Consider the following 18,271-nt stretch of genomic DNA (forward strand, 5'->3'; position numbering starts at 1 on the left):
CAGACAGGGCCAGTCCTCGCAGAGGCTCTGGGGAAGGACCCAGACGCTGCCCTGTCCAGCTTCTGGTGACTTCTGAATCGTTTGTGAACAGCAGGAGAAGGCGGGGCAGATTTACCTGCACCTTGAATACATATTTGATCCTGTTTATGACTCATGTGTCTTTGGAGCAGGGCCTCAGGTGAAAAGCTGACACGCTCCACCTCCCTGCCTGCCGCCTTATAGGGAGTAGCCCCATAGGGCAGATGTCTAAGAGAACACAGAAGCCCTGCTTTCCTGTGCATCCCACAGAGCTCACAGCCAGGCCATGGCAGCCCTGGCAGTGGAAGTATCCAAGCAACGTGCAGCTGCTAAGGGGCTTGGCTCTAACCAGAATGCTGTGAAGTATTTAGGCCAAGACTTTGAGACCCTGAGAAAACAATGTTTGAACTCAGGGATCCTATTTAAAGATCCAGAGTTTCCAGCATGTCCATCAGCTTTGGGCTACAGTGATCTCGGGCCCGGCTCCCCCCAAACTCAAGGCATCGTATGGAGGCGACCCACGGTAAGGCACAGTTGACTGTCACACAGGGTGGAGGGCTGTCACATCTGGCCAAGAGCTGAAGTAAGTGACGGTGGTAGATTTCATTTTCAGATCCCATAGTTCGATTCCGCCTTGCTTTCTAAAATTGTTTCTAAGGAAGAACATACACAGGTTTGGAGCCGGACAAGGTAGATCTCAACAGCAGCTCTGCTGATGTGGCCTTGGACAGGAGGTTTAATCTCTCCGAGCTTCAGTTTTTCTGCCCTTAAAATGGCACTGTGGGAACCACTGTGTGCCAGTCTTGTTTGGGAACTAGAAGTTAATCTTGGAGGGTAATTGCCCTGCGTGTAAGAGGCACAGGACATATGGTATTTAGGATTTCATAGTGCCCCCAGGCCAGCACACAGGGGAACAAGCCAAGTTTAGATACAGTCAGTTGTGGGCAACTGTGATAGCATCACTGCTGAGAGACATAGGGTTACTGAGGGTCATGGAAGGTTCCATTAGGGCTGGAGAATGGAGAGGAGGAGTGGGTGTGGTCACACTGTGGTCTTCATTTGCATTCTCCTGATGATGTACCTTTTCATCTCTGCCCTTATCCATCATTGGTGTAGGCTTTAGAGAGATCCTGTTCAAGCCCTTTGCCTATTTCTCAATGATTCTGTTTGCTTTTTTTGTTTCTTTGTTTGCCTTGCTACTTTTGAGAATAACTCTTTATTTAGTTTGGGAACTACCAATTTTTTTAAACCTAGCAATTCTACAAAAATGAAGGTGTTTTATTTCCTTGTCCACATCTTTGCAGCCATCTCTTTACTTCTCCACTTCCCCAGTTCCACGTACAAGGAGCAATAGATCACATTTCTTTGTGAGTTGGGCTCATTTCACTTAAAATGATGATTTTTTTTGCTTCTGTTCATTTTTTCTACAAATGACATGATTTTCATCTTCTCTATGAATGATACTCCATTGCACACACACACACATATACTTCCTCTGCATAAATATACAATATTTTTTATTCATCCATCTGGGCATAAGTAGCTTGGCTGATTCCCTATCATAGCAATTGGGATTAAGGCTACAAAAAATGTGGATGTTCAGATGTCCCTATCTTAGTTCTGGTTCTTTCGGATATACAACCAGGAGGGCTATGGTTGCTTTGTTTCTGCCTATTCTTAAGCTTCTAAGTAGGAGACCCACCTAGGCTCTTGTCCCAAGGAATGGAAGACACATTTGTCTAGATGAAGGCTGTAAGATCAGACCTGGGTTCTCAGGAAGAACTTGCTGTTGGAAGGGCGAAATCTCCTAGGGCTTTTCTGTTTATGTGGGGTAAGAGCAGCAGCCCACCCACAGAGACAGCGGCTGGTCATGCTGGTCTCTGGTGCTCTTAGCTCTTTGCCTCACCATCTGGGCTCAGTGTCTATCCCAAGCCCCTACGAAGCCCATAGTGCCCAGTGTGAACAGACTTAGTGCAGCCTGTTCAAGATTCTTTTCTGTCTGGAGTGTCCCCCACCCCTGGCAATTAAGCCATTTATTGATCTGAAGGAGAAATATAAAGTCAGGAGTGAAGCCATGCCAGGCTGATAGTAAGAACCCCAGTTGAGAGACATATGGAGGGGTTGGATTGTTGGAAGGTTAATGGATGGTAGAAGGCTCTATTTGGAGCTTCCGTTCTTTCTCCAGCTGCTACCTCTTAGATTCATGGCTTTGGAGTTTCCAGTCATGGTTTGCTGTACACTTGTCCTGGGCTCGGAGGTACCTCGAAGAGCTTTCACTAGTTAAGAGGGGGCAGAAAATAGGCAGACAACTGGGAGACACTGGAGTAGTGAAGAACATGGGCTTGGGTGTCAGGTTCTGGTCCCTTGTCTATCACTCAGTAGTGAAGTGACTGTGGGTAAGCTACTAACCTCTCTGAGACCCCGTTTCCTTATGCATGAAGTGGGAATAATAGTATTACCCACCTCCTTGGGTTATGAGGCAATCTGGATGAAAGAATACATAAATGCTTAGGAAGTGAGTTATCTCTAGATAGCATTACAAGACAGACTGGCCGGAGAGAAAACTATTCAATGAACAACATGGATGGGAGCTGGGGCAGAAACAGTGGTGCTTGACTGTGGAATTGGACAGGAAAATTATGAAAAACGATTAAGTGGGGATTGGTGGAGAGAGAGGTCATAGGTGAGACCAAGGAGAAGGCTTGGGTGTGAACCAAGGCACTGGGCTGTGGATGAGCATGCAAGAAAGAGTGTCCAGAGAAGGCTGTGCTCCATGGTCGTTAGAACAGATAAAACATGGTGGGAAACAGGCGAAGCCAGAAACATCGTGGACCAGATGGTGGAAGGTCAGAAATGCTGAGCTGTGGGATGGGGTGATGGAGTGAGGGAAAGGGCATCATGGGGCTTCTTGACAGGACAATTCAGAGTCCTTCAAATGCCAAGTCTTCCAGTGACAGTGTCCTGGAGAGGAATCTTTCTGGGTAGCCATCACTTCTGAGAGAGTGTGGGCTTTTACAGCACTTCCAATCCTGAGTACCTTACAGGAAATAAGGACTACTGTTTCCTGACATTTCGTTTTTCCAGGGCTGGTGGAAGGCTTGGGTAGTTTATGTTAAGGAATGTTTGGGGCCATCTCTTGATGGCCAGGAAGCATCATCCTGAACACACGTGACTGGTGCTAAAGAAGAAAAAAAAATAGTAGTCCAAAGATGTAGGCAGACAGGGGCTGCCTTTCTTCTGCAGGGTCTCCATCTTTTAAGTCTCTCCAGCTGCCCGTCTCTTCTATCTCTGCTTTGAGGTTTAGTGGGGGAGAGGGCACACAGTAAGTTCTTGTGTCCTGCAGGGGTCTTATCTCCCTGTGAATTGTAAAATGAGGACTTTATGTGACCCTTGAAGGATCCATGTAATACATCAGTCATGGCTATTTTGGGAGGGTGGGGGACATTTTGCATTATAATTAGTGAATAACAAATATTTTTTTAAATATTTCTTTATTATGTATACAATATTCAGTCTGTGTGTATGTCTGCAGGCCAGAAGAGGGCACCAGACCCCATTATAGATGGTTGTGAGCTACCATGTGGTTGCTGGGAATTGAACTCAGGACCTTTGGAAGAGCAGGCAATGCTCTTAACCTCTGAGCCATCTCTCCAGCCCGTGAATAACAAATATTAAAATGAAAATTCTACCTCCTTACCAACAGGCAACATTTTAAACTGTAGCTTCTGCCAACATTCTCTCTTCCTGAACCCAAACCTAAAATTGTAGCAAAGCTTCGCACACTTATTGGATCTGAGTGTCTTTTGCTTCTGTCACATGGATAGTGTGACAGGGAATTGGGCAGAAAGGGCAGGGGGTCACCTTGAAGCATCAGTGTCATCTGTAGGTAGCAGCTGAAGGAATGGGTTTGAATGATAGAGCTGTCCCGTTGGTAGACGAGCACTACAGTGTCATGGAGCCTCTGCACGTTGACCAGTGGAGTTTCTGCACAGCCCACAACCCTGCTGCAAGACTCTCTGGGGCAGAGATGCCAGCTTCGGGGCAGCTCGGCACTATGTCCATTTAGCAGAAGAATAGTAGCAGGGATGGATAGGTTCAAAAAATTATTTAAGGAAAGAGAGCCTTTCAAACCCCATTCAATGCTTTCTTCCCTACTGTCTTGAAGTTACTGCCTTTTAAAGGCAAAATTTAAATGAAAAGATTTTCCTTTTTTTTTTTTTGTTTTTTTTTTTATTTTTTTTTTATTTTTTGTTTTTTGAGACAGGGTTTCTCTGTGGTTTTGGAGCCTGTCCTGGAACTAGTTCTTGTAGACCAGGCTGGTCTCGAACTCAGAGATCCGCCTGCCTCTGCCTCCCAAGTGCTGGGATTAAAGGCGTGTGCCATCACCGCCAGGCAATGAAAAGATTTTCCAATCTGTCATTTTTTAATTAGTTTTTCAAATTCTTCCACCTTTTAGTTGTCAGGAAATAATGGTCTAGATCATGGGAGCTCTTCAGTATCTGAGAGCAGATTAGAGCTACCGCTTTTACATTTACTATAGTGTGTATGTATGTTTGTGGTGTGTGTGTGTAAAGTGTGTGTGGTGTATAAAGTGTGTGTGGTGTGTATAGTGCGTGTGGTGTGTATATGTGTGGTGTGTGTGGTGTATGTGTGTGTATGTTTGTGGTGTGTATGTGACAGTGTGTGTGTATAGTGTGTGTGGCGTGTATATCTGTGGCTTGTGTGTATATGAGTTTGTGTGATATATATGTGTGGTATGTGTGTATAGTGTCTGTGATGTATGTGTATATGGGTGTGTAGTACGTGTGTATAGTGTGTGTGATGTGTATGGGTGTGTGGTATGTGTGTATAGTGTGTGTGGCGTGTATATCTGTGGCTTGTGTGTATATGAGTTTGTGTGATATATATGTGTGGTATGTGTGTATAGTGTATGTGATGTGTATGGGTGTGTGGTATGTGTGTTTAGTGTGTGTGGTGTGTGTGTATATGGATGTGTGGTGTATGTACGAGTGTCTCATCACACGTGAGTGAAGAAAGCATTGAATAGGTTGAAAGACTCTCCTTAAACATTTTTTTTTAAAAAAAACTCTTATATTTTATTGTTTATTTTTTGGTTTTTCGAGACAGGGTTTTCTCTGTGGTTTTGGAGCCTGTCCTGGAACTAGCTCTTGTAGACCAGGCTGGTCTCAAACTCACAGAGATCCGCCTGCCTCTGCCTCCCGAGTACTGGGATTAAAGGCGTGCGCCAATTTAGCCGAATCGAACTTGGGTTGTCAGGTTTGGTGGCAGGTACCTTTACCCGTAGAGCCATCCCTCTGGCCCACCATGTCCACTTTTCACTTGCCACCAGAGACTGCAAAAGATTAAAACAAAACAGAACAAAATCAAAGCTCCCTCACTGGAAGACTGGCTGAATGATTTGTGGTACTTTCAATGCAAATTAAAGCTTTGTTTTTTATAAAAGACGTAAAAGTAAATGTGATCACCCACACAGGGACAGAGAGACAGAGAGATAGAGATAGAGAGACAGAGAGACAGAGAGAGACAGAGAGAGAGCTATAGTTCGCATCTTGTCTTTCCCGGCATGCCCACCCCTTAGCACACTGGCACATGTGGTGGTCAGTTAGAAGTTGTGTCTAGCAGAGGGAGCGGTCACTGAGAGTGTTAGGGAATTAGAACCCTGGGCTCTTCTCTCCCTCTCTCTCCTCTTCTTAGCTGGCATGAAGTGATCATGTCTCTTATACATTCTTACCATGCTGTCTGCCTCACAGAGACACCCCCCCCCCCAGTAGTGGGACTATTCATGGACTGAACCTCCGAAGATGTGGGTCCAGATGAGATTTTCCTTCCTCCTCTTCCTTCTCCCCCTCTTTCTTCTTCCTAGCCCCTCTCTAATAGAGTCTTTAAAATACCCTCAAAATAATGATCTTGTTTTATTTTTCCAAGTGCTGGGATAATGGGTATGTGTCACCATGCTTGACACCTTTTCTTCTTTGTAAGTTGATTGTCCCAGGTTATAGTAATAGAAAGTTGACTAAGATATATACACTTGCATGAAAGTGTGCTATCATATTAAAGGCGGTTTTGGGGAGAATGTGTTAGAAATGTTAATAAAGAGCAAAAATGGAAGGGTTTTTATTTTATTGTTTCCTGTTAGGATTTTGTCTATCAGTAAGAATTACTTTCTTGACAAAACTGTGAATTAAAAAATAATATTTGGGGTAGGAGAGTGGGGTGTTAGGGAAGAAGAGCTAGGAGCTGACTAGTTCATATAGGTAGGGCTGTCTTCCAGAAGGTTCCATCTCCTACAGTAGGATCTCAGAACCCCTGGGCACAGCTCCAAGCGGGCTTTACCCCTTTTGTTCAGCTCTCTCTGGCTTCCCCATCATGGTGGATCTATCATCTCTTCACATCTCTACGTAAGCAAGGTTCTCACTGCGTAGCTAGCCAGCCCTTGCAGGAGTGCAACCCATCGGTTTGCAAGTGTAGTCCAAGTTCCCTTTGGTCCCTTGAGGTCCCACCTTTCCCCTTAACAATTTGCCTTGTGTCCAGGCTGACTGTCTTCTTTGGACACTCCCGGCAGACTGCACCAGAGCCCCCTTTCTAGCAGGCAGCCGCTGTCTTCACGTGGTCAGCTGGTCAGCCAGAATGCCCCCTGGACTTTTAATATGAGCTCATTTTGCTTATTTGTTCAGCTGTTTCCCAATAATGTCAGCTTGATTTGCTTATGCAAACCAAATGCCCTGAGAAGCCAGGATTTTACCTGTTGGTTTCTTCACTTCCTCACCCTTCCATCTCCCCTGCCTGCTATGGTACCAGACCCAGAATGGCGCTCAGTAGGGTCTTCCTGCGTAAACAAAAGAGAAGGGTTGACCGCTTGCTTCCGAGTCCCTCCTTCTAGTCTAGGTGATAACATGTGAGCAGATGCCAAGTGGAAGATGGTAATGTCAGAGATAGAAGCAGGAATATGACCTCATCAGACCTGAGTTCTACCTGGAAATGGGTACTCCCTGATACCGCATCCTTGATCCCTGGCTTCCTTCCTGATACCTCATCCTTGATCCCTGCTTCCTCCCTGATATCCTCAGGATTGGATCAGCTATAAAATCCTTGCTACTTAGTCACGTGTTTAAGGAATGTCCACAGTGGGCATTGCCTTTTGTCAAACAGACCTCTACTTGGCTCTCTGTGTAAAGAGGGGTGTTGTCCAAATGGGCAGGGCCATAGCTCTCCTACACACAACACCCTGAAGCCTTTTCACACCCACATATCCACACACCCATACACTCAGTGTGCACAGTAGTCAAGATCCTGGGCATGATAGGGGCTCTGGGCTCCAGCTTTTGTCCTGTGGATCCGTAGCTGACTCTGGTGTCCTCCCTTCCTAGTCTTGAAGACCCACCAAGGAGACAAAGTCTGTGTGTGTGGTAGCAGACAGGATGCTAGGCTTTTGCCTGCTCTGCAGGATGTTTTTATTTACGCTGCCACCACCCTTAAACAGCGCCCTCTGACTTGTGTTTCTCCTAAACTACTTTCAGGAACTGTGTCCCAACCCTCAGTTTATTGTTGGTGGAGCCACACGGACAGACATCCGCCAAGGGGGTCTAGGTGAGTAACTGGGTTGAGTCTTATTTATTTAGGGCGAGGGCCGGTGAGTGTAAGGAATGAGCAACACTAGATTAAGCTGTTAGACACAGCTAACTGAATTCCGCACATACAGGCTTCTGTTTCTGCCGCTGCAGGCTTCACAGTGGGTCTCGAGGTTGGCTTCCCTTAGCAGGTGGTTTTCTGTCAGCTCATTGAACTCCCTTCATGAAAGAGTGAAGAGCCAGGAATACAGACCTAAGGTAGAAAACCTATGATGTTTTCCATAGCTGTCCTTAAGCAGGCAGAGCAGTCTGTGGATGACCCTGTCTGTGTAATTACACAGAGGAGACGCCTCCACCATTAGTAAGCAAACATGATCTTATCTCGCCAGCCAAACCTTCTTTTATGGGTCTGGGATCCTTGAATCAAGAACGTCCTTTTGGGGTGGGAGGAGGTGAGAACCCATGGAGGAATGGCTACCAAGTCAGAGTGAGGTCCTGGGTTCAACAAACCAGCAACATGATGAACAATAAACAAACACCACCCCCCACACTCCAAAAATACTAAAAAACCAACCCACCATTTCCTCAAGTCTCACAAGCCTTCTAAGCTAGCAACAGTTATTTGGGGAACTAATCTTCTCTTAGTTTTGCATGTTCTAGGCTCTCTGGGTTATAGCTCCACTGCAGAGGTCACGCTAGAATACAGAGGGGCTGGTCCAATCCCCAGCACCAAAAATCATAAGTAAGCAAGCAAAGTTCACTGATGAGGCAGTTGACCAAACACAGCAAGAATTCACTTTGGCAATTACAAAGCTTGTATCTCATTTCCAAACAAAACACTCAAGGCAGTTTCTAGCCACTCATTTTTAATATCTTTTCATCACAGTTTAAATATGCTGATAATATGCAGAGACATACCTAGGAGTTGTTTTTTTTTTTTATGGGGGTGAAATTTGTTCTGAGTGGGTCTCAGACTGACTCAGGCAGAGGGTGACCTTGGAACCACCCCCTGTTCTCCATCTCTGCAAGGACTGGGATTACAGGCCTGTGTGCTGTGCCCACCACCATTATAGGTGGTGCAGGGAATTGAACCCATGACCTTTGGTGTACTAGGCCAGCTCTCTCTATCCACTGAGGAACATCCCTAACAGAACTTTTTCTTTTTTTTTTTAATTTTAATCAGAATATTGTTAGGGAGCAAAACTTAGCTGAAAATGTATCAAGTTTTAAATAGTTCTTAACTGTTAAAACACAAACTAGCTGCAACTGTTACTGTCTGGTTTCTTTTATAGAAAAATAAAGCTTGGCTTGTAGGAACAGTGTGACTGGGAGCTTGTGTGACTACACCTTCTTAATCTGAGGGAACATTCAGAAATACTATTCTCGGGGCTAGGGCTGGGGCTGGGCCTGGGTGCGTGCAAGAGGCCCTAGGTTTAATCCCAATTGTCACCAGAAAATAAACACCACTCTTCACACTGCACGACTCCATAGTTCCATTATATAAATATTTCAAATATTTAAGATGCATGTATCTTGTAAAAGAGGAAGAAGCACACGCTATCCTCTGTAACAGGTGAACTTTGTTGCCCTCCAGCCCTCTAACCCCAGAGCCTCCCTGATGGGAGTTTCTATAGAGAACTGGACAAAATTTAATAGGTTTTGTGGTCCAGTGGGACCCTTAATTGAGCTTGCTAGGTTTTTCATATGTCTCGTCACCTACTTTGTGGATAGCTCCAAAACACAAATTAGAGATGAAAAGAAAAGAGAAAGAAAGGAAGGGAAGACTGGGAGGGAGGAAGGGAGGGAGAGAGGGAGGAAGGGAAGGAGGGAGGGTGGAAAGGAGGGAAGGAGAAAGAGAGGAAGGGAGGGAGGAAAAGGCTTCACTTGATTAAAATAAACACCACCTCCCTGCCACAGCCACCCCTTGACCTTTTGTTTCTCAGCACAGTTTTCTACCCTTCCTCTCTACTCTTGTAGCAGCCTGGAAAACCTTTCTCCTCAGCCTGTGGGAAACCATCAGGACTTGGAAAATTACAGGACATTTGATTTTAAATGCTCCCAATGTTCTGTCCTTTAACGAGCACAGCAAATAGCTTAATTCGAACTCAGGCAGCGTGACTACAAAGCAGGAAGCACAATTGGAGTGCCCCACTCCCAGACACTCACACCCTGCATCCCTCTAACTCTGTGTGAGGCTCCCAGAGGGGTGAATGTGCTGACCTTTTGCCTGCTCTGGGTGAGGACACGTTGCCCTTTTCCTTCAAGCTAAACAGCTACTCTAATTTAGCCCACAGCCCGGGGAAACACAACTCTGAATGTCTGCCTTTAATGGCTCCTTGTTAGAGACCTTTTAACTTGGGGAAAGGCTGTTAATGAGTGCTTTTCCATTGATTGACTTGGTGGGACTGTCCTTTGATTACTGTTAAGCAAGGATATTTGAGGGCTTCTAGAAGGGACTGGAGCGTTACCAAGGAGAATGTGTGCGGTGGATGGAGACCCAAGCTAGAAGCCCAGAAAACGAACCTAACCATTCTCTGATTCCCGCTCACATCAGAACACGTGGAGCTGTCACCGTGGTGGCGGAGTTTAACCACAGAGCTAGAAAGGGAGCACCTGAACGGACGGGACAGGGGCCTGGGAAAGGGTCTGGGTCCCTGTTGATCAAGACTGTGTTTAGAAAGCAGAAAAACAGGTGCTTCATAGCCACACTGCAACTAGTGGCTGAGCGACAGCAGCAGGCGTGGCCCGTGAGGTCTGAGCCAGGGTCAGCCCGGACTACGAGGAAGGATTTCTCCCTGCACATAGATAACTCCCCTTCCCAAGGGCCCAGGGAGCTCAACACAGCACTTGGTTTGACCATGGCAGGGAGTAATTTGCTTAATGTTTTGTTGGTATTCTAGAATCCACCGTTGGCACTGGGATGTCTCTATTTTTTTCCTTAATTAAAAATTTAAAAATATTTGACTTATGAGAGAAAAAGAGGTCATTTATTTATTTATTTTTGTTGTACTGGGGGTTGAACCCAGGGATTTGGGCATGCCAGGCAGGAATGGTACCACTGAGCTATGCCCCAGCTTCCCCCCCCCCTTTAAAAAACTCATTTTAAGATAGAATATTGCTAAGTTGTACAAACAGGCCTCAAACTCACTCTGCAAGCCAGGTGGGCCATGTACTCATGATCCTTCTGCCCCAGACTCTTCCGACTGCTGGGATTATAGGTGTGGACCAAAACACCCAGCTGAAAGTGGTATCTTTTTAGTAGAATTCTTATAGTTTTTCAGTAAACACATTTAAACGTCAAAACATCACAAAGTTGCAGTATCTCAAAACAATACTTAAGGGTTGTAACACAGTTCTCCACGGACCACCCCATTAGTGTCCCATGCCTCTATTAAGTGCCTCACTATCTCTTCACAGTGGTCCACCACCCTGTCACATTGCTCCATTGACCCAATCAGAGTGCTCCACTGTCCCATTAGAATGTCCCACCATTCCATCACAGTGTTTCACTGCCCCATGACAGTGCTCCACCATCCCATGACAGTGCTCCATCATCCCATCACTATTGTGCTCCATCATTCCATGACAGTGCTCCACCATCCCATCACTATTGTGCTCCATCATCCCATGACAGTGCTCCACCATCCCATCACTATTGTGCTCCATCATCCCATCACATGCTCCACCATCCCATCACAATTACCCCCTGTCCCATCACCATGCTCCATTGTTCCACTATAATCCTTTACTTTCTTATCACAATGCTGCATTATCCCACCCTAGTGCTCAGTGCTCTACTATCCCATCATAGTGATCCATTGTTCTATATAAGTGCTCCAAGGTCCCATCACAATGCTTTCCAGTCTTATAAACTATTCAGCTCTCCAATCCTAATTTTCCGCTGTCAAGTCGCCATGCTCTCTTATCTCTTCACAATGATTCACTGTCATCATGGTGCTCCATTGTTCATCACAGTGTGCCACTGTCCCATGACAATGCTGCATTGTCCCATCATAACGTTTTACTCTCCTGATTCATCACAGTGCTCCTTTATTTTATCTCAACGTGCACCTGTCTCATCTCAATGCTCTGTTCATACAATTCCCCACTGTCCCACTGTGGTGGACAGTGCTCCACTGTTCCATCATAATACTTCATGGTTTCATCACAGTGGTGCTATTTCAATACTCCGTCATCCTATCCCAATGTGCATCTGTCCCATCACAGTGCTCCAGTGTCCCATCACAGTGCTCCAGTGTCCCATCACAGTGCTCCACTGTCCCATCACAGTGCTCCAGTGTCCCATCACAGTTCTCCAGTGTCCCATCACAGTGCTCCAGTGTCCCATCACAGTGCTCCACTGTCCCATCAGAGTCCTCCACTATCCTACCAGAGTGCTCCACTGCCCCATCAGAGTGCTCTATGTCCCACCACAGTGCTCCGTGGTCCCGTGATAGCATCCATTTGTGTCATTACAGTAGTCCACTGTCGTACCTCAATGTTCCTTTACCCCGTCCAGTATTCTAGTGTCCTACCATGGTGTCTCTTCCCCTGTCCTTGTATTTTGGACAGTATATGTCCCAGAGCCTTTGGATATCTTCTTGGCACTGAGTTTAGTGACTTTCACACAGCAAGCCACATTTGTGTATTAGAACTCATTTTGTGCCTGGCTTTAGATGTCCTACCCACCTGTCCTAAGGAAAAATGGGAAATATTCTGGCTCCTGGATAGGAGATGGCTGGGTTGGTGGAGCTGCTATCCATGGGTCTCAGTGTTGCTGACAAACCTGGTCATCTTCCATCCCTGTAGTCTGAATGAACTGGCCGTCATCTCTTCCATGGAAGAGATGCTGCGGATGGTGGCCTCACATTCTCCCCAGTAGCTTTGGTTTTATAGCTATCATAGGAGGCCTCTGATGTGCTGGTTTGGATTGTCATCCACTTGTTGGGCCAGTTGCTGCAGAGAGAAGGGTAACGGCCCTTATGGCCAGCTCAATCTGGAGCCCGAATCACTGTTAGGGTTGTGAGAACTCTCCCAGTCGCGGGGAGGACTTTCCAAAAGAAGTGGCAGATGGTAACATATAAATGTATGTGTCTGGGGTGGGGACGGGGTCTCAGCCAGTCTGGGCTTTCTGAGCCCAGGTCATGTCTGTCCTCTGAGCCCAGGGGCCTGGCTTCTTTCCTTCCTCAAACCCATCACCCTGTCATGCTCAACTACATTCATTTCCTTGAGGCCCCCATTCTCTCTCTGGATCTGTCAGTAGCCAAGACTCTTTGAGCTTATCTCTGTAGACCTGGGCCTTCTCACTCAGCTAAGGAGTGTCCTGACCACCATTTCTGCAGTTATAAATAAAACAGCTGGGTAAATGTGGTTGGGGAACTAACACTTGGTTCCTTATCAACCCGGAAGTGGTCCCTACCATGGATAGAAATGGTTAATAATAGCCCTGGGCATCATGACTATGTGTGCCCACAGACATGGTGACGATCAGCATTCAGAGAGTGTTTGCAGCACTTTGATCAGGTGACCTAAACCCTCTGTCACTGAGTCATTATTAAAGTACTTGAAAACGGATATAGCCAAAGCTCGAGTCTTCATGTGCTTTTCTCCCTGGCTTCCCAGGATTGTCAACAATCAGGTTGGATCAGGCATAGAACAAAAATCGTATCCCGAAGTTGTCCATGCCTCTTGATTTTCAAAGAATTTCAGAGTTCACTTGGGCGGTGGTGGCGCACGCCTTTAATTCCAGCACTCTGGAGGCAGGGGCAGGTGGATCTCTGTGAGTTCGAGGCCAGCCTGGTCTACAAGAGCTAGTTCTGGGACAGGCCCCCAAACTACAGAGAAACCCTGTCTCGAAAAACAAACAAACAAAAAAAACCCAAAACAACAATAACAACAACAACAAAAAAGAATTTAAAGTTCCAGGCTATCAGCTTGTCTGTCCCCAACTTTCTGACATGACTGGGTGGGAACATTAAGAAATGTAAAGGTGTCTAAAAGGGCTTGATCCTCAACAATGGAAGAATGTTCTAGAAACAGTTCATAAATGGATCCTTGATGGTATTTGTGGAGAAAGGTACGCAACGATGCGTGCACTCATTGCTGCTGCACCCCTGTTAGGATTCTCTGAGGTGGCTGGTTTCCAGTGAACTCTCTGGCAAAGGCTAACTCTTCTTTCCTCGGCTCCAGCCAGTCCTTGCCTGTGCTCATACAAGCAGAGGAGAACTTTTTAAAGTGCTGTCCTTGGTGCCCATGACTGTGGAAAGACAAAGAACTCAAATGGCTTTAGTAACGTATGGGCCCTAATGCTACAGGAAGGATGCACTCACAAAGGCAGAGACCATGGTCCCTGGAAAATGAAATTCTAAAAGCTCTTTCATATGCATTTTTTCTTAACAAATGTGGACCAGAGACTTCCAGAATATAGAGAAACTAGTGGGCTTTCTGAATAGCATATTATAATGTTTATTCAAAATTTTAGTTCATTGGATGGTTTTCTTTCCTCCTTCTTACTGCCTCTCTCTCTCTCCCTTTCTCCCATCTTGCCTACCTCTCTCCCCCTCCTCCTTTCTTCCCCCCTTTCCCTCTTTCCTCCTCATCTTTTCTAGTGTGTTAGGGAAGAGTCCCTGGTCCCTGAGCAGCACACAAATGCTCCACCATTGATGTTATCAGCTCTCCTTATATTTCCCACTGTCCTGTACCAGTGTGCTCGTGCCTGTGTGTTAACTGCCCTTCTACTGACTTGGGTTTGCTCTTCATCTCTCAGGAACTGATGTCTTATTCATCTTTGTTGCATTTATTCAGTAGAGTGTTATATTTGATATTCATGTTTCAAAAAGGGAATGAGTGGAAAATTTCACATCTCTAAAGATAAACGAAAGCCCGGTAGCAATGACCCTAAACTCATCACCCTCTCGGATGCAGACCTTGCATTGATTTTCTTTTGTGAACTGGCACTCCCCCACAGAGCAGAGCCTGGACTCCTGGAGCCGAGATGGGCATATGCACTCGACAGTAATTGAGAGCAGAGTCAGAAACCTTAAGACATCTTCTGATCTGAAATGTCCTTCTAGGACTGGGGTGAAGTAAATCAATTCACTAGGTCCAGATGCTTACTTTTAATGAGCAACTTGGGAGCTTCTGCTCACACAAAGGACCAAGTGGGCTCATTGATTCTGGAGAGCAAAGGATCAGACCTCCGGGAGGCAGGAAAAACTGCAGAGGCCAGTTCCGTGCGGCCCCGTGGGGTGAAGCGGGATATTGGTATGTTTGATTCTGACGGGGTCTTTTCTTCCTTTCGCTGGTCTCTTTCTGTTCTTAGTCTCCGGTGCACTCATGTTCTGTTGCACTGTGACCCCTAACCTTTCTATTTTGAACAAAGGTGACGGGGACAAGCATCAGTTGATGTGGCTGTGACATAGTATTCATATTGGCCGTTCCTCAAGCGCATGGGAGAATTCTATGCTAGCCGCTTGGTCCCACCCACCCTCTCTTACTATTTCCTCCTGGTAGGACCGAGGGTGCTGGATAGCAGGGCTGGAAACCCCAGCCCCTTATTATTTCCATATCATAGGACAATTGTCACAACTATATAAAGTATGAAGTATCGCTTCTTCCCAATTATTTCCTCCCTACCTCTTACTCACTTCCCTGTATCTTTTATGAGTGAGGCACAAACCTTGTCATTTCATTTTTGGGTAATTTTCAGTAGAATTGAGCTTGCACCCTACACTTTCTGCTCTATGCATTTAGAAGCACTATTCTGAGATCAAACTTGTGGCCTCACAGAGCTGCCGTTGGGATCATGCCACAGGCAGGGCTACGGTCACTTACAACAAACATACAGTCCATGTCTCCAGGCAGAAATTTGTCAGGAGGGATGTTTTTTGTATTCTGGTTTTATGTGCTCATATAGAGTAGTTCTCCACTGTAAAAGGTGCAGTTGAGTTTCTGAGCCTCCAGGGAGATAGTCTCTTCTCAGGAGGAGGTCTAGGTAACAGGATTCTCTCTAGGTTCTGTCTTGGCTGAGTAGCCTGAGTTTGGAGGTCTAAGCCGTATCCCACAGTGTGGGATTCTTACACAGGGCCTCCATCTGAAATCCATCTGCGTTGCTTTAATATATTCCACAGATCCTACTGTTTGAGCCCTACTGGCAGCATGCCTGCCTGCTCCCCACCTGTGGCTGGCATTTTGAGGGGGTCACTTGGAGACCCAGAGAGAAATTTTTCATCATTGATAAACCATGACGGTTGGAGCTTCTGTGTTCTGCCTGGTGCTTCAGAAGCCCCACCTCAGACACCAGGCCAAGACACAAGGCTGGTTAAAGGTCATAGTTACAGGAGACTCTGGACCACCTGAAGACAGAGAAGCTGATGGAACACGGTGTACTAGAAATTCAACATCTCAGACCTCAGAAACTAGAGAGGCCTGTGTGTGCAGGCTCCCAGGATGCCACTGGGCAGGAAGAGGGGGATGCAGGCTGGGGACAGGGCGACAAGGATGAGGCCCCAGGCTATGTTCAGGTCCTTCACATGCAGGGGCTCTGGGGCTTTACTGGAGGCTTCAGCAATTGCATATGGGGTTGTAGCTCAGAGATGTGTGCTGCACTCCCTGAGAAGCCAACTCCCACTCTGCAGGAACCACAAGAGCCTGGTCCTGCTGCAGGGAATTCATGCCACGTGTTCACAGGGGACCACACAGTTGAATTCTTCTTCTACAAAGCTGCCAATGTGACAGAGAAGCAGACACTGTTTCATGAGCCATTCAGTCTTTTGGGGATGCCTCTTCTTGCCCTGTCCCTTCCTGTCACCTGTTGATTGTCATCTTTGATGTTCTTTTAGCTATGCTATCCTTATCAGTTCTCAGAAACTGCTTGGGGCCTTTCTGTCAAGAGGCAGCATATGCTTCCCACAAACTCCTTCTATTCCCACATCTAGTTTATAGTCACAGTAGTGTTCCTGTTGCCTTGGGGCAATGTGGGGGGGCACTTCTCTTTCCCTTCAAATATTAGCGATTGGAGGGAAACAATCCCTGGACTACATCTTAGTTTCCCCGCTCTCAAATGCTTCAAGAAGTCCTGCAGGATTGCTGTGGGCCTAGGGATTTGCTCTCGGGCTCTGTGACCTAGGAACTGTCCTGTATCACCATCCCAGCCTTGGCCCCTGAGCCTGCAGCAGCTGCATCTCCAGGGAGGCTTCCCCTTAATAAGACAGACTTTCAGGAATTCTTCACCCCCAAGGCCAGTCTTAGAATTCTTCTGTGCCCTTGTCTAAGTCCCGAGAACTGTTTCTCCAGTACTCCCCAGGCCAGGGCGAGCATAGCCACCTCATCACACTGAACGTGGAGCTCTTGGTCTTTCTTTCTCTTGTCTCTCTTGTCTCATTTGCTTGTTAACCTATTCTCATCAGCTTGGGGTCAGTATCTCCTTATTCCCTGAGTCGTGGGAGCCAAAGTTAGGTGTGTGTGTGTGTGTGTGCGCGCGCGTGCGCGTGTGTGTGTGTAAGGGGGCATCTAGAGGAGAACCAACTCCAGAGGCTGTGGCTTCAAGGGATACTACTAAATGAGTAGGCCAGGAGTAGGTAACTGGAGAACTTGGTACTGCAGCAAACAGGAGAAACTGTACAAAGGTGAAGCCATCTCCCAGTTTGAACTGAAGTTACTGTGAAGGGAGCTGGGCTTCCCTTCACCCTGTATGCATTACCCCCGTCCCTGCCTCCAGTCATCTCCTCCCCACCACCCTGCTTTACTTTCTTTATGACATTTGTCACCACCAGGCTATTATTCATTGCTTGTTTTTCTCATTAAAACATACCAGGCATGATGTTAGAGATTTTCTTTGACACACATTCTTAGTGCCAGGAGTCATGCTTGGTCCAGAGTAGCTGCTCAGTGAATACGTGGGAAATGAGTTTGTAGAGGGAGTCTTTAGTGGCTTTTGGTGACAACGCTTCCTTGGCAGGGTCCCCTGCCTCCCTGCGCAGGGTTCATCTGTCTCCCTCTCTCCTTGCACTCTGTCTGCTCTCGGGAACTGAACTCAGAATACTTACCCAGCCTACACATGCCTTGCTTTGGTCTGTCAGCATCTGTCACACTGACTTCCATTTTGACCTCAGAGCTGCTTGCAGTTGGAAAACCACGGTCACTTTCCCGGGAGATCCCTTGCTTGCTACCCTGTGTTTAGCATGTCATATACTTTAAGAACCCACACACCACCCTTGGGAGCTTTACGGCCCTCCCACTGACTGCCCGGAACCATCCACTTTCCAGCCGGCTTTGGAGGGGGCTTTAACCAAAGCTGCCTCGGCCTTAACTGCAGCTGGTGGTACTCCATGAACCTTAGCACCTCTCTCTTAGCATTTCGTATTTCTCTGCATTTCGTATTACACCTGTCTCACAGCGTTTTGCTTCATTTCTTATTTGAAAGGGCATTACAGTTAAACATAGTAAGCAAGCTAGGTTCTTTGTGATATATTTACATAAACCCCGAACGTATTTATCTACTAATGGCCCTGCCCTGGTGAATTAATTTCATTTTTATAATTTACTAAGAAATTCTTTCTCTCTCAATAGCATTAAAGGCCTGATTAAGTGGAGGGGGGTTAGGGACTCCCTGAACAGTTTCATGCCAGAGAGTCTAATTCCTTCAACAATAGCTCAGATTAGAC

The 18,271-nt window shown here is 46.5% G+C and overlaps 1 protein-coding gene across 1 annotated transcript in view; it reads left to right on the forward strand.

Annotated features, from left to right (window-relative positions):
* The first annotated feature begins 298 nt into the window (after nt 1–298).
* Capn8 (calpain 8) overlaps nt 299–18,271 on the forward strand; it is a 72,168-nt gene continuing 54,195 nt past the window's right edge. Inside the window, 2 exon segments of the mRNA XM_041635248.1 lie at nt 299–541; nt 7,557–7,626. Coding sequence (XP_041491182.1) covers nt 305–541; nt 7,557–7,626 — 307 coding nt within the window. The 5' untranslated portion in view covers nt 299–304.

The sequence above is a fragment of the Microtus oregoni genome, unplaced genomic scaffold (assembly GCF_018167655.1).
Source record: "Microtus oregoni isolate MIOR12 unplaced genomic scaffold, Mior012 000047F_ref0000412, whole genome shotgun sequence".
NCBI classification, from domain to species: Eukaryota; Metazoa; Chordata; class Mammalia; order Rodentia; family Cricetidae; genus Microtus; species Microtus oregoni.